The sequence below is a fragment of the Solea senegalensis genome, linkage group LG14 (genome assembly GCF_019176455.1).
Source record: "Solea senegalensis isolate Sse05_10M linkage group LG14, IFAPA_SoseM_1, whole genome shotgun sequence".
Lineage (NCBI taxonomy): Eukaryota > Metazoa > Chordata > Actinopteri > Pleuronectiformes > Soleidae > Solea > Solea senegalensis.
In genome coordinates, this window is record NC_058034.1 from 3,311,294 (window position 1) to 3,338,931 (window position 27,638).

The 27,638-nt window shown below is 41.1% G+C and overlaps 2 protein-coding genes across 3 annotated transcripts; both read right to left on the reverse strand.

Annotated features, from left to right (window-relative positions):
* Positions 1–241: 241 nt before the first annotated feature.
* On the reverse strand, positions 242–13,729 carry LOC122780536 (C2 calcium-dependent domain-containing protein 4C). 2 transcript variants are annotated; one of them, XM_044043554.1, is made up of 5 exons: positions 13,649–13,729; positions 13,368–13,398; positions 9,687–12,416; positions 5,865–5,901; positions 242–5,142 (listed from the first exon to the last, which is right to left on the reverse strand). In XM_044043554.1, the coding sequence occupies exon 5, from the start codon at positions 5,106–5,108 to the stop codon at positions 3,849–3,851; it is 1,260 nt and encodes a 419-aa protein (XP_043899489.1). In that variant the 5' UTR covers positions 5,109–5,142; positions 5,865–5,901; positions 9,687–12,416; positions 13,368–13,398; positions 13,649–13,729; the 3' UTR covers positions 242–3,848. The 2 variants fall into 2 exon arrangements, with proteins under 2 accessions (XP_043899489.1, XP_043899490.1); XM_044043555.1 differs by lacking the exons at positions 5,865–5,901; positions 9,687–12,416; positions 13,368–13,398; positions 13,649–13,729 and adding an exon at positions 5,953–6,599.
* Positions 13,730–13,787: 58 nt separating this feature from the next.
* Positions 13,788–27,244, reverse strand: LOC122780537 (ubiquitin-conjugating enzyme E2 R2-like). The gene is made up of 5 exons (XM_044043556.1): positions 26,768–27,244; positions 18,442–18,528; positions 18,065–18,162; positions 17,041–17,175; positions 13,788–16,925 (listed from the first exon to the last, which is right to left on the reverse strand). The coding sequence occupies exons 1-5, from the start codon at positions 26,948–26,950 to the stop codon at positions 16,703–16,705; spliced, it is 726 nt and encodes a 241-aa protein (XP_043899491.1). The 5' UTR covers positions 26,951–27,244; the 3' UTR covers positions 13,788–16,702.
* Positions 27,245–27,638: the final 394 nt, after the last annotated feature.

The window sequence follows — 27,638 nt, forward strand, 5'->3', positions numbered from 1 at the left end:
TTTCTTATATTACAAAGAAATGTGGTCATATGTTTGTTTGTTTCTCGGTCAGATTTCCAAAATTCCATAATTACAACTATTATAATATTTTTCTGAATATTATTTGCCTGAATGAACTCAAATTTAATTTGGATTTATCATGAAATATTAGTCATGTGACAGTAATAGCAGGTCATGTCAATGAAGTGACACAAAAATCACCACGTGACCTGAAATCAATAACAACACAAACAAACAGAGATGCTGTGGAACTTTTCCTTTAATTAAACGACTTCACACTCATTAGCACAGTGACCACAGGGCAGCTGTCGGCTGCTGTAGCATCACAGAAGTAAAATATGCACCTACGTACATACGCCAGAAACACAAGAACAACACGCAGCACATGGAAATGTTCATACATGTCTGGAGAGATACTAAGATTTCAGTGTCAAGTAACGGACCGGCAATTTGCAGCTTCAGTTTCCAGAGAGAACCTGTCGAGACAGGAAGACTTGAGACAGAATATTTATATACAGTATATATATATATACATGTATATTTATTACATTTTTTTAAAAAGAAGCAAAATCTAAGTCTCGCTCACACACAAACACCGACAGTTCACTCAAACTTCTCCACCCTGTGTCTTATCAAACAGCCGAGTGCAGGATATAACAACTGCAATAAAAATAATGGAGAAATGAATCACGGTATTTCCTGTGTCACTTAAATAAAGGTAATACAACCCTGATTGGTTTGCATCATCACATTTGGCACATTCATTATCCTTAAGAGGAGGAATTCTGATGAATTCCCACTTGCGAGGACTCGAGCAGATGCGGGTTTTGCATCAGTCATGCAAGGCAATGTGAGTCAAGTAGCTCAAATTCTTGTATTTCAGGTTGCGTGATCTGATATCGCGAAAAGCCGATGCTGGGATTTCTTCAGTGTCCTGATTTTGTTTGAGAAACTGTAACAAAACGATCAAGTGAAACTGAGTGAAGGCGGAGAGGGTTAAGCAGAAAGTGACAGAGGAAGATAAACGACCTGGAGAGTTCACTTGATTCAAGAATAAAATGTGTTTGTTTTTTCATGGATGAAATAAACAAAATGCACAATTTGTTGAATTATCTGGAGTTGCAGTGTGCACAGATAGCCGCTTGTCCTCTTCCACCCTGTATTTCAGTTCCACTAAATGATAAATCACATGAAAACTGTCAAAACAATTAGAACTCTGACAATTTGTGTAAAAAGAACAAGGCGTCCCACCGCTGCACATTAAGAACCCACTGACATTTAGTGCTGATGCTACTGAAGTCATGCTATAATAACTCTCAAAAAGGTTCGGCGATAACAGCGTTGAGTACTATTTAGGAAAGTTCAGGTAGAAAACACAATAAGTTTACGTGCAGGCACTGTACGTTTGCACACGGGTATGCAGGGATTACGACACACTAAGCCTCAGAGTGTTCCTGCATGTATAAAAAGTAACACAGAGCAAATCAACAACAGTGCTACAAGTACAGTATGCTACAAACACCAGGGGGAAATAATCCTGCCAGAATTAAGCCAAAGCTTTGGGGCAGTTTGTACGAAACCTCCGTTTGTCGTTTGCATCACTCTTAGACTCAGACACGAGGCTGAAATCACGCACAATCCTTTGAATAGATCCAGAAATGTCTGCGTGTCCTTCACTTTCCTTAAACACATTTAATTTTTTGAAATTGTGTCTTTGTCTTTGTGAAAACACAGACTAAACTTCTTCTGATTCTTTAGGAGGACAAAGTACACTATCTGAGGAAAGGGCTACTCTTCTTGGCAGAGAATTGTTTCCTTTTTTCCTTTTTTCTTTCTTGACATGGTTTCTTGCTCGGTCCCCTGGGCTTCATTAGTGTTGAAAAGTCATCATTCAAATGCCTCTCACCAGCACTTCTCACTCACAAGTGCATAACTGGCACTTCGCTGACAATAACAGAAACTATAGTACATGTGTAAATTACCTTCATTACAAATCCAACACACGTTTATACTTATTTCAAGACAATTCATTGTATTTTACACAAACTCTGGACAAAATGTCATGCTAATCAAAACACGAGTCTCTCTGAGACACACACACGTACACAGTAAGGCTTTAGGGTTTCATTTAAACTTTTGTCTGGCGAACACCAGCATGTTATTGACATATGCCATGCATGTGCTACTCTGCACGTCCACTACCATGCTCTGTTCCTCCCTCGTGAGAGGTTTATTACATTTACATGCACACAAGTACTGTATTTGTCCATCGCCAACATTGTGACTAAGGCAACAGCCCAGTTGCATAAATAGAGGATGAAGTTCTGTTGTCACATGCACAAATGTCACATGGGTTTCATGAATGGACGGATTTCATTTAGTAACGCTGAAAAAATGTAATACAAAACAATATATATATATATATATAAACATATATATATATATATATAAAAGACCTGCTTCCTCCACATCCATGCTAGTTTCTACATAAGGTTTCGCTTGACTCGTATAGTTTTTATAATCTGGCGTTGGTTTTACTCACATCCTGCTGTTGGTTTCATGCTGTTTTGCCAATGGACAGCTGGTGATGATAACACAGCAACGCAGGCAGTCGGCAAACAAATGAACACCCATCCAAACAATGAAGGACATTTTAAAATATCACCAAAAGTTGTGATAGGAGAAAACAAACAGCGTCAATATGTAAGACAAAATCAATGGGGGACCTGCAATTTACAGACAAACATCCCAGATGCAGCGTTTGACTCAATAAAAGTCGATATAACTTTAGAATAACAGAAATATCACACACCCACATTACCTCAACCAAACAATATTATCTTTTTGTGCGTATAATTTTACCATGATGCTATTTACGATGTCACTTTTAACCACATGCTAATGACAAAATCTCACTAAGATCTATGTTCAATTACATGTATCGTATCTCTAATTTTTACTGTTTTTCAAAGGTTAAGGCATTACCCCACTATAAGACATAATCTTCAGACTTTGTTGATATGTCTTTGTGACAGGCAGGAAAGAATCTTATCAAAATAAGCTTTAGATTTCCTTCTCTATATGTTTTTAGACCAAACTTTAATAGACTAATCCGCTCCACCTTCAAGATCCGCACACACACACACACACGTAAAGATCCAACCATGGCAACCATAGGCTTTGCATTATCAATTGTATTATGATCTATATATCTTTCACGAGCATGTAATTGTGATTATCGTGACTGCTCTGTTTGTCCTTGCCCTCCCTCCCCCTGCACGAGGTGGGCCATGGTAACTGGGATCAAAGGGTCATTTGCACATCAGGATGTAGTGCCACTTCAAAGCTCACACGGGCACACAAAGGCATCTTTGTGCTGAACACACAACAGCACGGCTAATGTAGACTCCCCGTCCTGTGCTGTTGTGGATTTGTATCACATTATAATAATAAAAAAAAAACATGCATACACTCAATAATAAGACTGAGACACAAGCACATCGGGACAGGCTGATGCACAGGTGCTGTCCAACCCTTGAAGCAGCCTTGACTGAGGACGTTGGTTGGGGAGACGTGTCTAGAAAAAAAGAGCTCAGTTGAAGGAACCACGAGAAATCCTTCATCTGTTGCGTTTTCTTAAACTTGGTGCTTTTTCACGTCTCTCACTCGAGACTCTCTTTCTAGAAATCTCTGTCTTCATTGGATCACTTTGTCTCCCTTTATGCCCTTAAGCTACGATTATAAAAAAAGAAAAGAGAAGAACCTAGAGAAACCAGTGCAAACATCTAATTTATGATCCAGTCCAAATCGTTTGTTTTTGGTTGCTTTGACCTCCAGGTCATGTGGATCTAAAGCCCGGGGATCAGCTTTGTTAGTGGCACCTCTCGCTCTCCCAGCAGCGTGTCCCTCTTCAGGCTGGTGCCTTTGTTCACCACCTTGAACTTCACCGACAGTTTCTTCACCTGAACCGAGCTGATCGAGTCAAAGAAGAAGTCCTCGTTGAAGACCGGGTTGCGGCTGTTCTTGATGATGTTGCTCCTTTGCTTCTGCTGCTTGCCCGGGTTCAGGTAGACGGACACACAGCAGTTGATGGTCTTCACGTCAAAGTGCTTGTCGTATAGGCTCTCTGTTGCCAGGACGCGGATCAGGAGGCGGGAAGTGCTGGAGTCATAGTTGGCATTGATCCTAACCACTCCGCCTTTGTGCAGGTTGATGGTGTGCTCTTGGTGGAGGCCGTGGTCGGAAGCGCCAGCACCATAGTGAAAGGAAGGGACGTGGAGCCGTCGCGGGATGTTGGGACTGGGCTCGGCTGAGCTGCACTCGTCTGTGGAGAGGGAGCTGTGGCGAGCGAACGTCCGCTTGGCTTTCACGACTTTCGCTTGTGTCTCATGGGTGAAGATCTTGAGCAGAGACGCGGAGCGGGAGAGCAGAGGGGAGCTGAAGGGTGAGGACTCCGCTGAGGAGCACGTGTCACTTTCTCCACCGCTGAAGTAACGATAAGGATTCATGTGAGACGTGTTGACGTCGGCGGGATTCAGGTGGTTTCCTGCGTCGCCGCCTTTCCCCTGGGTCTTCCTCTGTGTGTTTGGGGAGGTGATGGGACTGGTCAGCTCACAGTGGAACAGAGATTCTTTTCGGCGAGTGTGCGGGCTTTCTTTCAAGGTCGCAAATCCGTATGACGTCTGAGTCTTGGGAACATACGGCAGGGACATAGCCGTCTGTGACTGGGGGTCTGCGTTGGTGTCACCAGCTACGACATCATCAGCACTCTCGATCTGTATGATGTGGCGGTTTGCTGCTCTCAACAAGTTCTTTGTGTCTCCTGCAATCTTGGCCATCAGACGAGGACTTTTCTGGCTGCTGCTTTTCTTCCCACTGCTGATGGTGTGCTCTGAAGTGGACGGCTGCAGCCCTTCCTTGGGTTTCACATTGGGAACCTCGGGCTCTGGGGGGCAGCTGATGAGCTTGGGAGGAATGAAAAAGTCTGGGATCTTGTCCGGAGTGAGGACGTTACTGTAGGCCGGGGCGATGACTTTCTTGTCTCCATTCTCTCCCTGTCTCAGCATACCAGTCTCCACCGACCCACGGATCTTATCCAGAACCCACATTGTCCCACTGGCAGCAAAGTGTGGTCAAGTGTGTCTGCAATTAATAACACACAGGGGAGGAGACGTAAATGATAAGAGGAGGAAGGAGAGGGATAAAAATAGCACCAAGGTGTTCTAGCTCTGATGTGCAAACACAGCCCAAACCAAGCGTTTATGGGATAGCAACAAGAAATAATACAGTAACAGCAAAGTGAATCTGGGACTAAATTATTGATCTACTGATTCCAGACGCTTCAGAGTAAAAGCTCTCATGAGGATGGAAGGAAGTTGAATTAATAGGCTCATTAGATTTTATGTGAAGTCATTAAACTGACACACAAGATATCAAGCAGATTTGAATTACAACATTTACGTGCAGTAATGTTATAGGGCTGCAGCGGTGCACGTAATAGTGTATCAGTGCAGGGACTGAACAACAAGTGGGAATCATCACTGTTTATAAATTTTATTTTTTTATTTAATTAAATCTTTATTTTTACTCAAAATAGAAAAATGCATCCTCCCTTGACATAAAAATGTGTTTTATTCTAAAAACTAATAACTAATAATATCAGCATTGAATTCTATATTGTCAATTTAAAGACAGAGAAAGATGTTTGGTCAAAAGATAGTTGTTTTTCATTTTTATTATATATCAATATATAACAGTTCCTCATCCAAAATGTTTCTGCTTCTTAAACAGCGGGGAAAAAGTCACAGAAGTCAAAGACTAAAAATTCTGTCCAGCAGCAAAGATGCTCGGACGCATATACGCACCTGCGTCAGTTTCCCAAAAACCTCTCAAAGGCTGAATCTGCGGGGAAAACAAATCAAAGCAAGAGAAATTGAAAGGTGAGTTACTTACAGGGTTGAGAAAAAACACACACACACACACTGTTGTCTTTCTTTCTTTCTTTCTTTCTCTCCGCCTGCTCCGTCAGTAACAGGTGTTTTCTCTCCTTAGATGAGTTGGTGCGCTGCGCGGCGCCGCTATGCGCCTTCAGACCGTCTCAGCAGCTACTGGAACAAGTGCCGCGCGCTTTATAGACGGCACGCGTCAGCAGCTGACCAATAAGATCAACCTGCGCTTTGCGCGCGCACACACACACACACACACACACACACAGTCTATGAGAGGAAGAGGAATCTTACAGGTTGGTGTAACAGGTTCATCCTGCCTGCTGTTATTTCTGCGGCAGAAAAATGTTGGTCTTTCATCAGAGTATTGTTGTTGTTGTCAACACAGCAGCAAGAAATGTAGTGCAGTAGATTCACATGAACAGCTTTATTGTTCAGAAAAGAATAACTAAGATCAGGGCCGGCCCAAGCTTTTACGGGGCCCTGTGCTGCATTTGTTTTGGGACCTGAGTGGACTGTGCTTATTGATTCAAATGTAACACTATAATTTGCTGTAGCTGTATATTTATTCCAAACCGGTGTCACCCTTTGTTTTTACTGAACGTGAACTGAAAAATAACACAATGCAACAGTGGACGTTGCAAACACTATTTAGATATGTGAATATATCTAAAGATGTTCAAATGTTTTTCTTCCCACACACAGCTGAGTTCACTTACATATGCCTCAGGTTGGCTCCAACTAACGCTGCTTTTCCACTAAACAGTTCCAGAACGACTCGGCACGGCGCAGCTCGACTCTGTTTTCCATTACTATAGTATCTCCTCAATGCGGTTGGAGTCATCACAACAACTGCTGTGACGTCATTTGATATGCGACACACACAAAGTAGTGACGAGTAAAAGTCACTATCGACGTACTGAATCATTAAAAAGATGAGTTCAGTAATTCCTGCATGACTGGAGCACTGAACTGAAATACGACAGAGCAGGTTGTGATTTGGCTCAAGTCTTTTTAACCGATCCACATTCGGCACTGACGGTTTGATTCATGTGTTGGACGTCGCACTCGGAACCGCTAGTGTGTCTGCCTAATGGTTCCGCTTATCGGTTCCGCTCGTTGCAAATGCGTCATGACGTCACACATGGGTTGCGTTGTTTTGGTTGAGAAACATGGCGCCGAGGCGAGAAGTGTGGTTATATTTCTCGCAAAAAGACGACAAGATGGTCACGTGCAACACTTGTACAGTTTTCATTTCGTTGGCCACACAGCATGCAATTCATTTGCAGGACTGTCGTGTGTTTGATACACTGCTACTTAGCGACGAGTCAAGCAGCAGCGGAGCTAACGGGATTCCATCTGTTATTAATGCTGAAGGTAACTTTCAACTCTCCAGGCAGGACAGGCCCCGTCTACTTAGTTAACGTGAGCGCCATAAGAGAATCGATAAAGAATCGGATCAGTAAACAATATCGATAATGGAATCGGAATCTTTAAATTCTTATCAATTCCCATCCCTACTCATGCCTCTTCCAGTGACGACTCTCCGGCAGTCTGTTGAAGTCACATTTTAGTATCAGCTCAGCTCGCATGGAACCTCTCCAGAGGTGAAAGTTGTGAATTTTGCTGCTCAATAAAACCCAGTCATTCAGCAGTTTGATTGGATAAATACTTCCTGTCCCCACCCACCCCTGTGTTGCTGTCCCTCAGTCAGATCTGATAGTATTGCATGACAGAGCCCATATTGAAATGAAGCAAACAGCATTGTTCTTGTTCAGAAACACCAAACAGAGACAGAATAATCACATCATCAACAACAACAACAACAACAACAACAACAACAACAAAACATCATCATGAGTTACGCACTGCAGCTTTAAACAAGATCACTGAGTTCCAGGAATGAACAGAAATGTGCAGGTTTCCCAGGACTAGGACTAGGACTGTAGACAGCATTTCCGAGATAACAATTTAGCCCATTCATAATTATCCCAACAACAGAAATTCATTATGATCAAGTTGTGAGTGTTCTTTTAATGTGATGCATGATTAAAGTCTACATTTACCAGTCCCTATTTTTAGTCTGATATGCCCGATATGAAGGTCATATAAAGTCAAAGAGAAGTGAGTCTTTGTTGGTCACTTCAGACCTCCACTCACTTGCTAGATGTGTTTGTTTTTTTCCCTCAGTAGCACACACACACACACACAGCACATCACAGCGCCTCTCAGTGCAAACCATTATATCTAATAAGACTGTGCCTATGTGAGCAGGAAAAGCACATGCAGCTGAGCGGACAATGAACTGTGGAGAACATGCACCTGTGTACACTAATTCAATTTACAGCCTTTTTTTCCCCCTCCACCTCCTTTTTTTTTGTCTGTCCTTCTTCAGAATTAAACCGACCCTGGAAACTTTGCTATGGCAACAAACACATTTGTCCGTCTGAAATAGAAAAGGGTCCCACTGACTTCATTGATCTGCAGGACAAAAAAACACTTTGTTTCGTCACGGCACTGCAATAGCCTCCCCACTTCATTTAGATCCATATCCTCTCTTCCTTTGCCTTTTATTTATCCACAGGCAATTTGCTCTCACTTGAACTTTAACAAAAAAAGAAAGAATGGATGTGGTAGAATATGTTTTAAGTTTGTTTTGGTTTTAAGCGGCGTGCCATCTAACCCACAGACTGTGAGAGGAGCACGGCGGCACTGCTTTATCAGAGATCAGCAGAGCCATTAAAAAGCACTGCACCGACTGCAGGGAGGAACTCAGGAATATAGCAACAGGTTTCAGCTACTTTGTGAGTCCATACTTGGTGACTTAGTGAATGATGGCAGCACCAACAGCTTCACAAACACTGAATGGAAAAAAGCCCTCAGTAAAACAGCTTCGTCATTCATACGGTTATGGCTTTGCAGTTTGCGTGCCTTCTCTTTTAAGCTTTATTTTATCTTATGCAATCCTATTTTTGTGAAATAAGATTCACAATAAGGGTCACACGGTGGTGTAGTGGTTAGCACTCTCGCCTTGCAGCGAGAAGACCCGGGTTCGAGCCCAGGTTGGAACAAGGGCCTTTCTGCATGGAGTTTGCATGTTCTCCCCGTGTGTGCGTGGGTTCTCTCCGGGTTCTCCGGCTTCCTCCCACAGTCCAAAAACATGCAATGTGGGGATTAGGTAAATTGGACATCCTAAATTGACCATAGGTGTGAGAGTGAATGGTTGTTTGTCTCTAGCTGTGTGTGGCCCTGCGATGGACTGGCGAACTGTCCAGGGTGTACCCCGCCTATCGCCCGATGTAGCTGAGATTGGCACAGCACCCCCCGCGACCCTCTGGTGGAGGATAAAGCGGTTAGATGATGACTGACTGAAGATTCACAATAATAATAATAACAACAATAATAATACTGATGTACTGTATGAGAATCAAACATCACTCACTCACAAAGCCGACACAAGAAACAGACTTGGAGCAGAAGGAACCCTGTCAAAGGTGAGATGAGGTAAATACAAGTAATACTGTTTAAAACCCATTGATTTGAAGACCTCAGGAGCAACATGTACTAAATCAAGCAAAATAGTATAATGTATGCGTGTACTTTATACTTATACACACACACATCCTCTGCCAAACCTGCTCTACCACATGAACCCCTCCCACCTGAAGCACATAATACGTTAAAAACATACTGTATATAAAGTTGACATTCAGTTGCGTTGACGGCGTATGTAACATTTACCAATGTGTTTCCACATAAACTGTTCATGTGCAGACACATGAAACAGAGGCGAGCTTCACTATCTTCACCAGGTGGTAAAAACGGTTCAACCTACAAGGGCAGAGACACAAGGACAAAGAGACAAGGATGGAGACACAAGGACAGCATAAGCCCAACCTGCAAACCACATCAGCTGTTTGAGCTTTGAGTGCAGATAATTAGACACCTTCCTTTCAGAGGTCAGACCAGAGGTCATTGTCTGATGCGATCAACAATTGAAAAGAGCCACTTATCACATTGACTGCAGGGACAAATTTGAGCGCTCGCTCACTCAGCACCCACCAACATTTGTCACACAAAACGTGTTTTAATGTTTCAAAGCTTTATAATCGCGTTAAATCTCGCAGAAATGGTTAGAAATAGCAAAGATGGATTACGTTCCAAAATTACATTTTGGATTTGATTATTTTACAAATATGTATCATTAATAAACATGACTTGTTCTAGTAATACAACGAGTAATGTAAAGCGATAGTACTACTTTTCAGTCGCCACATTTAGGAGTAATATGTACTAACATTTACTTCCTGAGTAACTTGTGAGTTTTCATGGTAAGAAAATATAAAAGAAAAACAGGAAGACTGATCTGATCATCTAAAAGATTCATTTGGTTCAGCTGAGATCTGTAAATATCTAGCATTTGGCTTTTAGCAAATAATCTCAAGATTCATTTATCTGCCAGTTTAATGACAGACATTAAAATGTGCCTGATTGAAATCTTTATTTGGATCCACAGTAGTTTATACAAATAAAAACACCCAAAAATCATTTCCATTACTGTGTGTAACATTAAAAACCGTCTTATGTTACATTGTTAGAGGGAAGAAAATGTAATGGGTTCTGTCCAGATCAGTGCTCCATGTAATTCAGCAGTTTTTGTGTAATCCTGTTAAAAAATAACAAAAACACACAGGAAAATTAAATAAATGAAAGTAATAACCAACTTGTCTCCACAAACTAATTACAGTAAACTTCAAAATTATTGATTATTGGTCTTTCCATTAACAAATTACCTGAATAGAAAAAGATAAATGGGGAAAAAAAAGAAATATCATTAAAATGGAGACAGTATCTTCAGGGAAATATCTGAATGTCATAACACTCCAAAGGCTCACACTGTTAACAACTTCCTTTTACAAAATAATGAGATCGATACAGCAGTCTGGGACTCTTCAGCAGCGCTGAGACCAAGTCAGGCTACAGCCTCTGAAAAGGTTAATGTGTCTGTTCTGCTCTCATTAAAGGGCCAGACCTTACATCTCTGTCGTCCCATAATGTGTGAGCAACACGAGCTTTTTCAAAAAGTACCCATAAGTACACAAGTGAACTTCAATGTTGGAAAATACTGATGGGCTTCAGTGTTTCTGAGGTTGTCCAAGTCTTGTTATCCAGACAGACGGGTGTATCTACACACAGGTGACGATGCCGGGTAATTATATATAAATAAAGTAGCTCCAGGAGTCAATTCAGAGAGTGTTAATCACTGTGGCGCGACATCTATAATCTGCTGATGTCCATCTGTCTTCCTGGAAGGTCCGGGAGGAGGCGTCAGTGGTGCTGCTACGCAGAAACGAGGCACGACGTCAGAGAGAGAGAACAGGAACTGCACAGGAGCTCGGCAGGGGGTCGAGTGCATCTCCAGATTCGCTCGCTTGTTCCTGCCACGGTGAGTGTCTGTCACAGCGCACACACTGTGCGGTCACTCATTATGGTCAAGCATGAGGCCTGACAAGTCATTAGGTTCCATTTTTAACCCACAGCCTCATATTGTTGCCATCCATCTTCCTTCCTGTCAACCCTCTGCCACTTTCCGCATAACTTTGTCACCTAGGAGACGTCTTGTTTCCTGACATGTGGGTCAAACCCCCAAACCATGTCCCTCCATTATGAGCCGACTCTCTACTCACATCCTTCCTTCACCTCTCGGTTCTGCTCCTCCACTTTGCCTAGTTGAGTTGAGCAGCTTTCCTCAGGTCAGCGCGGCTCTGACTCACTTGGCCTCGAGTCGCTGAGAGGCTGCAGGAGATGAGTGACAAACTTTCAGCTGGAGGAGAGGGATGGAGAAACATGTGACGTGTGTTTGCAGTGTGAAACCGCCGATAGAAGGCCACGGGTCTGTCTAAGATGCATCAGTCGCTTTCCTTTCTAGCCACAAACAATTCTGACTACAGAGAATGAGAGACGCCACAAAAGGAGAGAAGCAATTCAGCAAATGCCAGGACCATTTCGGTGTTTTGCCTTTTCTGGTCCACTGAACTGGCATTTGAATTGGACACGTGCAGGGCCAAAGGTCGTACCTGTTGCCACAGGAAACCAAATTTGATGGACTCCACTGAAGAGATGGTATATCTGGAGAATGAAGATCCCAGAACACCAGCATACAGTTCAACACAGCCTCACAGATTGATGATTTTTATATTTTCAAATTACAGACAGCCATGGCTGCCTCAACCTTTCTAGGAAGAAATGCGAAAATGGATGTAATAAAACATGTACGTGTAAGTGAGTTGCACTTAATAACAGAAATGCAGCAGTAGATGAGAAGAGGTCCAATAGATTAAGAAATGACCACACTTTGAAAATGTTAACCTTACTTATTTGCATGGCAGCGCCCCCAGCTGGGGGGTAAAGGCAAGGAAACGTTGCAGGCTTCAGGTTGTGATGTTGACTGCAGAATCATTGATGTGTGAGCTGGAAAAAAAAATTAAAAAAAAACAAATTTAAAAGGCTGACAAGTTGGAAAAAAGTCCACAAAACACAACAAAAAGACACATAATAATATACGTATTATTATTTTATATCTTTACTCAGGCAAATACAAACAGCTGAGACAAGCTGCTGCTGCCACCTACAGACATGAAGTGGTCATAACTCAGATTATCTTTAAAAACAAAGCCTGCAGTTGGGTCAAAGTATTTATATGAGAAGGAACATCAGGAACAGATTTCATTACTTAGACTACAAATAATGCAAATAATGGCCCTTAGAGTGATAAGTGGAATTATTTGCAAAACAAACGAGGGTTCTAATCCATGTGCTGTCTTACAAAAATGTAGGATTTTTATCTTGTTGGGTTAATAAAACTTCAAGTATGACAAGGTTTCATTGAAGGCAGTAAATGTGAGCTTATGTGTCCATGCTTAGAAAAACTGTGCTCTGTGGTGTTTGTGCATTTATTCAATTAAGATCAATCTGTCCTGTGTGGAGAATTACACTCATTCCTTTAAGTGTCATATAGATTAAAGATATCTTTAATCTTTATTTATATTTCTGCTGCAATTGTCCTTGTTTTGTCTGAAAAGAATAAAACTGCAGAAACGTTAAAAAAACTGACATATTCAAACTTTAAAAAAAAATCACTTGTATTACGTTATATAGTGGCTCATTTTAATCTCTTGGTGATATCTGCCTTACATCAAAAGATGTTATAAAAAGACACAGAAGATGCTCACATTTGATCCATCACCTTTTTTGTATTTTGTTGGTCATCTTTAAAAAGTGGTTCCACATATTAAGTGTGGGAGACATAAATGTATTGCAGAACAATAAAAAGAAAATTCACCATGCAGATACCAAAGTGGAAAACAAAAGCAGAGTGAAATTAATGACAGACCTCAGCGAACACAGCAAGCAAAATCTTACCTTAGTTTCTTCCAAGTCTTGTGATTAGGATCTGTCAAGAGAAAAAGCAAGAGACAAGACAAAGGAGCTTTCAGAGGTTATTTCTTAAACTCAACAGATTAAAAAAAATAGGTGAAAAAAATTGGGAAGTATCAGGAAATCCTTTAAAGTCACCACCACCCTGATTCTTGCAGGGTGACTACTGGGTACATGTCTCATCATTCACTTCCCTCACAAGGGAGTGAACTACTTCTAGTTTTTTTCAAAAACCAAGAAGTGAAAAGGCAGAATGCAAGTCTTACATCTCAGAGCTCACCCTGAATTTCACTCAGTACATTCACTCACTGTTCCAGCGTCTGTAAGAGAACAAAGAACAAAGAGCGGTGAGATCTCAAAATCTCTCAAACAGAGCAGCCAACTGGCCAATAAAAAAACAATCCATATCTTATAAAGATCTTTATTTCAGAGTTTAAATATTTAAAGATTTACAAACCATAAGAAAAAAAAGAAAATATAAACAAGAAAACAATTCATCAAGTGATCGTCAAAATGTCCACATGTGCATATGAAGGGATTGTAAACAGTCCTTAGAAGCCAAATAGTGAGACTCCCTGGGGTCAGATTTGCTCAGTTGGGAAAAAAAGGATTGGTTTGTTGGTGGATTGGTTGGTTGTATATTTTCCTGAGGTGGTTGTTATTGTTTTCTGTATAGAAATGCAGGTTTGTTTCCCCTCAGTGATGCTGCTACCAATCAGAGCTCAGAGAACTGGGAGTAGGTGAGAAAAAAAAAATAACAGTGGTTCGACAATTGAAGAGGAAAAACTTAAATCCCGTTCACCCAAAAACATCAAAAACGGAGTGGGGAGAGTCATTCACAGGCTGTAGAACAGACATCAGTCATCACAGACTACTAACAACTCATTTCTGAGCAATTAGGGCAAACGAAGGCTGGGAACGTTCACTGATTAGAGTGCTGCAGCAATTTGGTTGTGTTGAACATTTCTGAAGTTAGTACATTTATTTTTGATCTTCCATGGGCTTTTAACAATCAGGTCATTATTCTTAGCATGTAATACACCCAAGACAAAGCATTGCAGCACACACCACAAATTTAGAGATAATAATAATAATAATGATAATAAAAAAAAAGATGACATCAAAAACAGTTAAAACAATCCCATAATAAACCGACGACCTTCAGCCCATTCACAAGGCAACAGCTTTAGATAAAATTGCAAACATCTGTCCCTGGACATAATCCCGACTCTTATAGCAGATCTAAAACCACAAACTTGTCATTGACAGCATGCTAGTGAAGAACCACATTCTCCTGCTCAAACATCAACCATATCTCCATTCCTTCCCAGTTTTATCTCTCCACAGCATGTCCTATAAACAATCGCCAAATATTTACTTAATCACATACACTTGCGCACACATATACACCTACATCAGAAACATGGTTCCAGTGATGTCTGAAATACTGCTGGATGGTACTTATGTGTCGTTTCAGTGTGCAACAGAACACTCCAGGCTGTTACAAAGAAGCTTTCTGACAATACAGAGATCCCATCAGGCTATATTCATGCTTCTGAATCATTCATAGTGATTCAGGTGTGGGGCACTTTCAAACATTTGAGAGCAGGAGTGAAAGTGCTGCCTGTACAAGGGGCCTCCACTAGGTGGGAGGCGCTCCATGAAGGCCAGCATACAATCTCAGCGTTATTTCTTCTTCTTCTTGCTCTGGACACTGGAACTACTCTGTTTTAGGACACCAGTGGCAAACATGTAACAGATACAGCATGTCGTTTGCTCGTAAAAATCAAGCTGGAGTTGAGGCTCAGCTTCTCTGCCACACACATGAAGCACTGCATAATGAGTAAATTCAAGCACTGACCATACACTGCATTTATTCAAATGGACATAGTCTTCTGTTTAAAAAGCCCATGAAGAATGATGGAAGTAGTAGTTAGCCACCAGGGGGCCACTCCAACGGTCGCAAAAAAAGAAGCCCATTTGAAAATCAGTTTATGGAAAAATAAGTCTACTTCTCACTTGATTTATAATGTTAGTGAACATTTTCCTGAGGAGTTAATGGTCTCAAACACTAGATTCAGCTCTTCAAGTGGACACCAACGCAAGTATCATCCAGCTAGAGCCTGGTTGCAGGTGATCTGTGAACTTCCAGTTGCAAAAACTGCCATAATGGCAGGAAAATCAAGCATCTCAAGACTTCAAAATGGGAGTTATTGTTGTAACTAAAAGACTACATCCATTTGACATATATATATACACAGTCTATGGCAATGACTGCATAGTTCTTCTTTTAAATACAGTACATACGATTTCATGAGCAGCAGCAAGCTCAGATGTCTGTTAGTTAACACATCCAGGGCACTAGTAGCATGTGCTTGTGTGATGAAGACAGTGTGGCAGTCGGTAGATGACGTCTGTGCGAACATGACCTACATTAAACTTTGTAGTTTTTCCTGATGAATCACATCTTTCTTACTTGGACAGAGTAATAACTTCATCAGAAGGGGATTACAAAGTTAACACCTGAGTCCTTGTGAGCCTGAATATCTCCTCTCTCTCTCACACACACACTTTTGTTTGTCTGGCTACTGGAGGTAGGTAGACAAACAAAGGCGGTATCAGGGAAGGCACAAGGCAGAGTGAACAGCTTTCTTTTTTTACGAGCAGCACGAGCCTCTGGGCTCCAACACTGTCAGAGGTGAGGCATGGCAGGGCTTCCAACAGCCTGGTAACTGGAGGTCATGCACACATGGCTCAGAGGTTGAACATGACTCAGCTTTTCAAAACATGTGGACACACGCGCGCGCGCACAAACACACACACAGCATAATTTGTCTAAATTAGATTCCTTTGCAAATGCTCTATACATGTTTAGCTATAATCTGATCTGACCAGTTGATGAAGTGACTATTCCATGGCCAAAACATAATGCACAACTCTCTGAAAGCTAGAGGAAGAAAATAGGAAAGGAAACAATTTTATGGGAATTTAAACAAGTTACAAGTTCTGCTAAGGTAGAACAGATGTGGAACTCTGTAAGTTTACCTGCTGCTGTTATCCTGTGTTTAACCTCTACCTGGAAAGCAAAATAAAAGACTAAAAGAAAACATGACAGAAACCAACAAAGCAACTCTGGAGCTTTCGTTTCTTCGATGCACCAAGTTTTAGTGTGCATACTGTGACTGCATATGAAACAGAGAGGACAGTGGGGCCTGTGCTAAGTGAGGATGATGACAGACTTAAAGTTCGGTCCGTCATAGAAGAAGGGGGGGACAGGGATTGGTCAGGGGTTTGGGGGTTGACATCACAGGGACGTGAGGTCAGGAGTCCTCAGTGCCAGAGTCGTCCTCGTCATAACAAAAGTCTTCGTTGTCGTCCTCGTCGTCGCCATCCAGCTCCTCGTCATCATAGTAGTCATCATATAAGAGGTTGGAGCCGTCATCTGTGGGTGGGACTTGGGTGCGGACGCAGTACTCGTCCAGTGTGATGGGAACTTTGACGCCGTCCCGCTCTGCATCAGCTTTGGTAGCTAGCACTTGCTTCCTGTGAGAAGGAAGGGGGGGGGAGAGGGGAAGAAAAATTATTGCTGGCACTCTCTGTACTGGTTACAGTGAAAATCCCACTGAAGTGCGAAGAGTGCTGTGCCTCATCCAAGCACCTGATGATCTCGATGTATTCTCTGTCCTTTCCTTTACTGTCTCTCCATTTGCGATACATGACAGATGCGTCTACGTTGGCCGGGGAGAAGGTGTTGGGCTCGTTCAGCAGAGAGATGACACTGAGCAGAATGGTCCTGAGAAGAGACATCGCAAAATGGAAGACAATTATATGGGGAGAAAGGGAAACAGGGTAGGTAAGAAGAAGAAAGATTGAGAATGAAGGACAACGACGTGCACAGAGGCAGAAAGGAAAGACATATGGGAAAAGAGCGACATGTGGGGAGGTTAGGGTCAGCCTACACAACTTCCATTCATCTCTGCCACCATCTGATTTTAGCTACAAGAGCTCAAGTCAACAGAGAATACAATCAATACAAACAATACAAAAAAAAATTACTAAACCTGAATCAAACATCTGCTGACCGAGTCAATGTACTGTACAGTGTCTTTTTTTCCTCTACTTGATTTTATTTTATTTTTTTGCTCCACTCTTAGGCGACAAATTAACCCATGATTGTGGTGCACACCTCTGTTCAACTGTGGCAGACTGTACATCAACAAAGAGAGAACAGGGAATCTGTTGAGGCTGAAGAAATGTATGTCAATTATCTGAAATAAGTGTTTGAATTATACATCATGCCACATTTCTACTGCAGCATGTTGGTTGGCAGGCGAGTTAAGAGTTTCAGATGCTTGTCTGGCTACTTTTTATGTTACATCCATGAACAGGAGCCAAAACTTGACTTGATTTTTAGTTTGTCACTGTTGCTCATAGACACTGTGACTGTGTTATAATCCTCTTTAATGTGTTAGAAAAATGTAATTTGTTTAAGTACACTAAATGCTTGAGGTTTAGCCCAGACTACATTAAAAAGGCTAAATCTCCCACAGGTATATTCCACAGTTGTATCTAGTAGTAGTGCTAGGTACTTTAATTGAAAATAAGGCCAAAACTCTACAGGTTGGTGCATCAGAATCATTCTAAACTGACACATGTACATACTGTAGTGTTCTGTTTTGTACCTGACGTTCTGTGTGGGGTTCCACCTCTCTGAAGGCAGCTCGCCGCTCTGTGGGTCGTCCACTGGTGGGTGCAAGATAGAAATACAAACATCCCCATTCTGGGAAAGCAGGAGAGAAGACACCAACAAGTTGAGGCAATATTTTATATACACACACACACACACATTGATGAAAATAAATAATATAAAAAATAAAATGTAATAAAAATGTATACATACATATATGTGTGTGTATGTATATACACACACACACACACACACACACACACACACAAATATGTATGTATGCATACATTTTATTTTTTATATTATTATTTATTTTCAAAAAAAAATACGAATCAGGAAATAGGTCTGTGGGTATTTCTACTTGTCAGTTACCTCATAGATGTTGGGGTGCCACATTTTGGTGAGGAAGCGGAAAGCAGGTGGAGAGTATGGGTAGTCGACAGGGAACTTGATCCGAGCCTGGGAGTGTAGAAGAGAAATAGCAATGTAATAGGAAGGTGGTTTAACTACTTCTCCCTTGCCAGCGGATTCATGTTGAGTCATGGCTACTTCCCTCTAAACTCTTACTAAAAGGAAGGATCTACTAAAAAAGTAAAGAGTGACTTTATAACTACAGACTACTGCAAATAATTTAAACACAGTAGAGGCTCCCTTTACTCCTCTCACTAGGGAAAGAAAAAACAATATTGTTAAATAACATTGGAATTTTATTTTCAAATTGTATTTGTTCAATAGAGTTCATATAAATCTTACTTAAATTAACATACATCTTCCTTATCATACATTAAGGTCGGAGCAAACAAAATGTCAATGTACAGAAAAAATGACAATTACATACACATCTACTCAGTAACCAAAGGAATAAAACAAAATAGAAAAAAGCGATATTATATAAAAATGCTCAAGAGTCCATCCTCAATTGTTTTTTATCTGTCATCATTTCCACAACACCTCATTACCCTTCCATTGATGTATGCCAATTGCAAAAATCTCTTCTTTTTTGTAGGGGGAGTATCTATCACTGTCTATCAATCCCATGCATAGTGCAGTCACCCCTGTATCAGTATATTTATCACATCATCAGATTTATGCCAATTGCAGCCTTATTCAATAGATCCCGAAAGACAATTAAAAATAGTAGCTTTATCGTCATGGTGAACTCTACTTAGGTATAGCTGATCGTGGAGGAGCTAATGATAGTGTAACATAATATTGTGTGGAGAGAGGGAGGGAGGCTCGCGGTGCATTCAGCTGCTAAGTGTGTGGAGCTTAGAGAAAAACCAGTCAGTGGGTGAGGGTAGGTGGAGTGTGAGTGTGTGTGTGTAGGGGATGGGATAAGGACATCATGGGGGTTTGTCCTCTCCAGCTGTCACTGCAACCCAAAACAATCCACTACTCACTCCCATGGTCTGCTATTATACACCATGACCCTGAAACCACACCAACACTCTCACACACATGCCTACTATCTGTTAGGACACCAAATGCACTGATTACACAGATGCACGTCACTCACAGCATGACCCCCCCCTGTTCTTGATAACATTTGCTGATTTGGCATGGTCAGCTGGTCTTTGCCACAGTGAATCATCATGTAGTGTGTGTTGGGGGGGGGGTTTGCTCTACAAATAATACTATAAGCTTTTTACCCTTTCTGTAGTATTTAATGCCTATTAATCACTGAATGTGCTGCTGTCCATTTTGGTTGTTAGAGCTGATAGAGATATTCTCCTCAAAGTGAGTCAGTATGTTCTGACCTCCAGAGCAAGATCAACATTTGTTGTGCTGGAAGCATTCCTTGATGAGGATTCCTGATTTGCAACCAAGAGAGTAAACATGTTCTCACCATGTAAAAATCTGACTGGGGAGGAAACACTGACTCAGCCCTGAGAGAATGTCGCCAGTAGGAAAGAACAAAATCCCAGGGTCTGGCTGACTTTGCCAAAAACTGGTGGCCCTTCGGAGTGCAGGGTTCAAGCCAACACTGTACACATTACAGGCTGGCAACAGTACAACAGCTAGAAAGGGAGGAGGAGGACAGAGAGAAGGGGCAGGCTGCAAGAGTGAGAGTTTGTCTTCTCTACATCATACTGGTCTACTAGCTGACAACTTGGTAAAGACAAAATGAAGCTTGTATTATGGGAAAACTCCAACTGACTGTCAAATGTCTGCTGAGCCCAATAAAAAGAGCTGGGAGCTGTAACGTGCCAGTGAGGATGTTTTAAATGAGCTACAGTGCCTAAGTATTAACCTGTGAAACTACTTGATTCAATATGGGAGGGAAGTGGTGCAAGGAAAGAACTTACAAGAACAAACTTACAATATTTCTTACTACAATATTTCAACAAACAAAGTGGTTTGTGGTTGTCTTCATTATAAAATAAAGGGGAAAAAAATCCCAAAACATCAGCTCACCACTCTCATCCAAATGTGTGTAAGCTATCTTAGAAACAAAGAGATGAATATAAATGGAAGAAAACCTATACTCCATTCAACAATGGAAAGCAAACCACTAGAGCCACCCATCTCTTTGGTGATGCACATATAAATGATCCCAACATTCCAAACCTCTAATTATATTTGAACCGTCTATTTTCATGATCCCATATCTCATTCTGTAGCCTGCTGTTTTGATGTTTGGAGATCAATGCATTTAATGCCTGCTATAAAAAGAAATTGTTTATTGTGATCCTGTGGGTCTGAGGCTACGTCCAAACTACATCACTCCGTTTTTGTCACATCACTCCAAACATGCCTTTTATCCAAAATACCAAAGTGTTTAGACCCATGAACATTTGAATTTGAAAAGCAGTGTTTTAGTCTAGCCAGGGTGAACATGACAACTCTGAAAAACGATGTTGGACTTTGCCACATTTTATTCCTGATTGGTTCGTATGTATCAGCTGTGAACTAAAATCTCTGTTGATACTTAATTTCAGTTTCAATTTCACCTCGTCTTTTGTGTCATAAAAGAAATCCTTCTTACTTGACACTTTTGTCTTTAGTAATTTTCTGAAAGTAAGCAAACAACTGCAAAGGAGAGAATCAGCTTCTTGTTTTCACCAGCATCCACTTAACCGGTGTACCATGTGATATGCATTTCAGGTGTGTTAGCACGGCCACAGATTAATGTTATAATGGAGCCAAAATGCTCATCTAGACATTGATTGTTTTTATAGATGAAAGACAGGTAGATAGTTTAATGTCCTGTTAAATCGGTCCTGAGCTCAGCAAGCCTAAATAGATTTGCATGCAATGCTGTAATCAAATTCAACATCAAATAAAAACAAAAAAGGAAAAGATCATAACAAACAGTAGCGTAAAATCAACAACCCCATGGTGGGGAAGTAATGGAGGGTGGATAGACAGATGGATGGAGAGGGCGAATGTGTTGGTTTTAGAGATGAGCAACAGAGCTGGCCTAAAGAAAGACCGACTGCTTGCTTGGTTAGTTCATTTGCTTTGCAGCAGCGAGTGGCTTGTCTCATCAAAAGTGAGCAGACATGGGTGAAGAAATGAGAGCAGGAGGAGGAGGAAGCCGAAACTGGAGAATGGTTTTAAGAGCCCAAAATCAGCTCAGTCACTTTCAAGTTTCCAGAAATCTGCTTTTTTATACAAGCTTCTGTTTGGGCTGTCTGTGGTAGAGCAAGTCGTCTTTCAACTTGAAGGTTATGGGTTCAATTTGGCTAGTCTACATGCCAATGTGTCCTTGGACAAGACATTTAACCCGACGTGCTGTGCCAGCAGCGTGCAAATGGGTATGAAAGACAAGACTAGAAAAGCACAGACCATTTACCATATATATATTCAAATGTATATTGGCCATTGCTCACTTTCTCCCCACTAGGCTTTCACAGCCCTCAAGGATCAAAAAATAGTGGGTGAAAAAATGCTTCACCAGACTCAACCAAGATCGTCACAAAGTATGATCATCAGAACATTTGATGAGAAATGCTGCCACTTTCTTTCCTGTCATGCTTCATAATCATGAGACTGTGAACAAAATGAACAAATTCAGAGAAAGAACTCATAAATGAAGTGCAGTCAATCTGCCATGCTGTGATCCGGCGAATACAGGATCTTTCTTCGACTTTCTGTGACGTTACAAAGCTGCCTTGAAAGATAATGGGAATGAGAGCGAACATGTCTACTCTGCGGAAAACGACAGCAAGGCAAAGTAAACCAGGTCAGTGTAAAGACCCTGAAAAGACAGGGAAAAATCATTCTGTTCTCCATTCTCATGTATCAATTTCATAGCGGTATTAAGTTACAAACTGATTCCTGTGTAACTGTAATACATGGATGATTAAGACAATCAGCCAACATTTGCAGCTATGTTACTACACCCAAGGTTAGGTCTCCAGGACTTGTTCACCTCTGCTCAGTACAAGATCCCCTCCATTTCATGTAAGGAAGGGTTGCGAGTGCTCTTGATCGGGCTATTTCCACATTTTCTTTTTCCACTCAACCCTGCTCTTGTTACTCTGTCACAGCCAGAGGGGGGAAACCTGACTCCAAGCAGCTCAGCCAGACCCAGCCCAGACAAGTCCTCTATAGCCTGGGCCTTTTACCTCTATACTCTCCTACACTATTACTGCAAGGCTAACTTCATAGTCTGTGGAAATTATGTATCCTGCATGTGAGGGTGAAAGAAAGCAGGTACAAACCAGAGTCAGCTGCTCAACACAACTCTGATCTGCCAAGGGCTAAAAAAGATAGCAAGACCCAGGCCAGAACTGAAGGGCAACACCTCCCTTTGTCATGTTTGTTCCAAAGAAGTGGTAGAATAAACCCTGGACATTGATATGCAAGAGAACCAATTCCAATAATGAGTAGAAGCAACTACAATCTAAAGTAAAACATCCAGGTGTGGCACAGCAACACTTCAGCTTCTTAGACCCCAGGCACTTTCACAGCAATACACCTCAGACCTACGTCACAACACAGAGGAGTTTCTGTGGTGCGTCACCACAAGAAACTCAGTGAAGCACAAGCAGATGACCTCATAGATGTGCTGCTGTGTTAAATATACAACATGTGCATTTTAAAGTTTTTGTTTTTTTTTAAAAAAGGATTGTACTATTAGTTTTGCACAACTATGAAAGAAAAATTAAAAGGATACTTAATGTCATGTTCACTGTTCACTCATGTCAGTGAAACATGTAGGTGGGGCCCAGACCATGGCTCAGGCAAACAAACTGGAGGATTACCTCATTTGACAAAGCAGAGAGCCTTCACACAGTGGATCCCATTCTTGGAAATGTCTCAGGACCAAACAAGTGAATGTCAGCATCAGAAACTTTAGGCTATGTTTACCAGTGTATCTGGGACAGTTATCTAATGAGATGAGATGAGATTCAACTTTATTGTCATTACTCAATTACAAATTCCATGTAACAAAATGAGGTTTGCATCTCACCAGAAGTGCAACAATGTTATGTAATATAATGTTAAATGAATGATATTTCAGTATGTTTCAGTACCCGATGTGTCTGCGGTCATAGCGTATTTATCATGGTGTGATTGAGAGCAACACCCATGCGATATTAACACCTGACTCAGCCAGGTTTTATGTGACATCATTACCTGCCCTGTGTCTGATGAACAGTGAGCTGCACCTTGTTGTAACTGTTTGGTTGTTTGTGTAACCTGGTCATAACTGCATGTTTGTCTTACTTGTTAGAAGGCACATGGCAAACAGGTTGGATGGAAACCCAACACAAAACAATGACTCCCAACCATGCGGTGGATTTCACAGCCAGGTTGTGCATTCCTGGCCCGACAAAGGAATCCTGTGCACAGCACCCACAGAGAACACTGTCAACGGTAGCCTGGCCATGGCTCTGTGCCTGCCTGTTTTCACAGGCTCAAAAAAAGACCAGCGGCAAAATGAGCAGGCTTCTCAAGCACTGGAAGCACAAAGCACTGCACAGTTAAACTGAGATACTGGATAGTCTGAACACAACACCATTACTGAAACAACAGATGCAACAAACACTGGGGCACAGGGCTCCGCATTATCAGCCCATGACAAAAAGTGTGTAACTGTAATTTTTGTAAATGTTGTAATTTTTGTTGGCTGCTCCACTATTTAGATTGCTGGATTAGTGCGTCTTCCTCTTCTTCTACATCACCTTAATTACAGCTCATTATTAATTGTTTGATGTAAAATATTGACATATGGTAGGTGTGAAGCAGAACTAAGTTTCCACTAACTGTTTTTTTTTTACTACAAATCTAATAAACCACAGCAGATTATATGATGAATCAGAACAATAGTAAAGCACTCCAAGTTTGGGTGAACTATAAACCTCAACGTTTTGCAATATCTGAAGTTGCAACTCATTCAAGTTGGAGACCAATCACCTGGGGGCTCACTGTGGTAACAACAAACGTATGTGTTTTCCATATTTACAGCGTAGGTGTGTCACTAATAGGGAATTCCGAGAGCGTTACGTTGCACCTACAGCCATTTTGTTAAAAACATAAACATCTTGTGGTTAACAGGTCATGGGTCACAGACATGAGTGACCTGAATAGATAAGTAGCTAAAATGCCTGTAACTATAAAAAGTATTTTGTCCACAAAGAAGAATAATATATATGAATAGTGTAGGGGCTTTCTAAACTAACAATTACACAAATATTCAAAAATGCAAACCAGATATCTGTGACAACAACATATTTTTACTTTCAAGGGAGGAAGTTTTACAGAATAAATAATATACAAACTAAACTTTTAGGTTAGGTTACATTAAACTTTAGTGTCAACAATAAGGAATGTTGTTTTGACAGTAAAAATGTAATTGCACTTGTAGACATTGTTTGTGGATCATGGAAGTCTAGAACACCTTCCTAGGGGAGTAGTTCTAACCATGAGGGCAACAGATGAGACAGATCACTGTTATGTCAACAGTTCTCTTTTTGATACTCATCGTATACCTGTCCCTTTGCTGTATCTATGGTTTCCTTTGATTTTGCTTACTGCTGATTTGCATTGATCAACATTCAAGAAAATGGCTGAATTGGTTAGATAATAAGCTTGTCTAATTCGAGTAACATTACGCTCGAGGCAGTTGTGCCAACAACCTTCGATTTCATATTACCACAAGTAGCTGTAAAACACTTACTGTTGCAATAAAACACTGCTCGCAACTTGTAGAAAATAAGCCATAGGCTAAAAGATTTTGGTGTCTACGAACTTACACCTCTTATGCTTGCCCCATACGAGAGGATAAATCGGCTAGGGTTCATTCCTGATCGGGCCCTTCTGACAATTGTGGGTGCCTTACGATTTTAGACCGATTTAAACAGGATATTGGCCAAATTATCGTGTAATGCGAGGGGTGAACAGATGCAATTTCAACCTCATCGGACGCATCAGTCTTCCTGATATCAAATCGTAAGCATTAAACATGTTTGATATTTACGGCTGAACAAAGATTGAGACGTGAGCCGAACCCCACCCCACCCCAAGGTGACTGGGAAACAGATGTTGCGTAATTTGTTTAGAACTATAACTTGTACAAGCCAAGTTGATTCCGTCTTCTCGGCCATGACTTCATCCACAGTTTTTTGAGTTTCTCGGCACAAAACATTGCACACACAACAGCTATTAACTAATAATGTCGACAGTTCACCTCCGTGTCTGTTTATATTTTTAAGTCAAATTAAACAGTCACACAGGTTTTGGTGAGATCCCAAATCCATGGAGTCTCCTCTCTGAAATCGCTTGATGAAACACCAAGTGTGTGGTCCTGTGTCTTGACTGGATCGTCTAGTCTGTGCGCTCTCAGGATTAAAACATTGAAAATCGGTTTGTTGTGTCTGTGGTCTCGCACATTTTTAAAATCAAGTCAGATTTGAAAATCCTCCAGTGTAGGGCAGGCTTTAGACACCAAAACGACATACATTTACACTTATGCCAGTATTCTACCTTCATTTGGTCAATCTTTGAGAGCTTTCAGAAAACATAAATACATAGACATTCAGGTGAATGTCCATATGTTTCTCCATATATGCATTTTTAAAAAGCTTATTGAGGAAAAGCACATAGATAAAGATGCATATTCATATTTAGCCAGAAAGCACTAATGCTCATTCTAAGCAAATAAACATATCTGTAATTGTACATATGTTTTTCCACATTTCAGGAAGCAGAGAGAAAGGTATGAATTGACTTGAATAACATTAAAAAATATTTGAAAGTGTTATGTTAAAAAAAGCTTCAGTTTACATTTTTAAGTGAAAAAACAAGGAAATTGAACATCACAAGTTTGTGAAATATCCGCAAAGATGGCAGCAGTTAGACAGCATTTACAAGACACTGTAGAATATATAATATTGAATATAGAATATGAACAATTTCCCCTTAAATTATTATCCCGACAACGGAAATTCACCAAGGTTGAGACTGCCATTTTTATCGCGATAAAACCATTTATCGTCCTATCTTAAACTCACGATTAAGTTCAATCGATTTAAAGTTGAACAAAGAAGGGGAGGCTGTTTGACACTGTAAAAAGGACACAACTACACAATTGTCACGTTAATGTTATTTGCTATTACCTATCGTTCACGGAAAATGCTACAAGGTTACCGACTTCTAAGTCCTTTATGAGTAAATTACTTGAATGTAGGCTAATTCAACCAGCTTAAGAACAATAGACCGACTGCTAGCTAACATTAGCTATACTTACCTTAAAATAACCACCCTCGTAGTGCGTGTTCGGGGGTCCGAATATCGCCACTTCCCAGTTGTACATGTCCGACTCGTCCACCAAAGTTATCTTGAAACCTTCCACCGGCTCGTCTTGAAGACTTTTCATCTCTAGCATTAGTGCTTTTTGGGAACTGGCTACATGATGCCCATGCTGAGCCATATTCCACAACGATGTGTTTTATGTCTATCTTTATCAGCTACACCACCACTACAGCCGCCGTCGCTGTGCCTGCGAAGGGGGGGATAAAGATAGCTTGGTACAAACAAAAGCCGTAACTGCAACAACGAAACCCTATCGCAAAACCCTAGCACAAGAGCGCGCTAACGTTAGTTTCCGACTGTGTGTCACCGAAACGCGACCTAACAACTGCGACGGACCTTTATTTAGTCAGGACTGGTGCGCTCGCCTCTGTTGTTGTGAACACTCTAGTGTAGCTCCAGTTAACACTACCATCTCCGTCCACTGCCGTGAAGTCGACACTGACACATCGACTCGGTTTCCGGTAGCAGCTTTCAATATGTCAATTGTATGAAAATGTAGTTCTTTTGCAGCGGATTTAATTAAAGAGCCGATGTGGAGGGAATTTAATATACTAATACGTTCGTTTGTATAAGTGTATACATTTGTGATATTTTTATTGTGTCACCTGTGTGCTATTTTTATGTGCATTCACACCGACTTCCAAGCTGTCTTTATTCCAAGCTTTTATTTTTATTTTTTAACAAACAAATAGGCTCCAGGGGTGAACACACAGAGATAACAAGTGTTTCATTCATTGATGACCAAGTGAATCTGGCTCACCACAAGAAAAATCTGCAGTGTGACCCCAGAATCTTTTATTTGTATT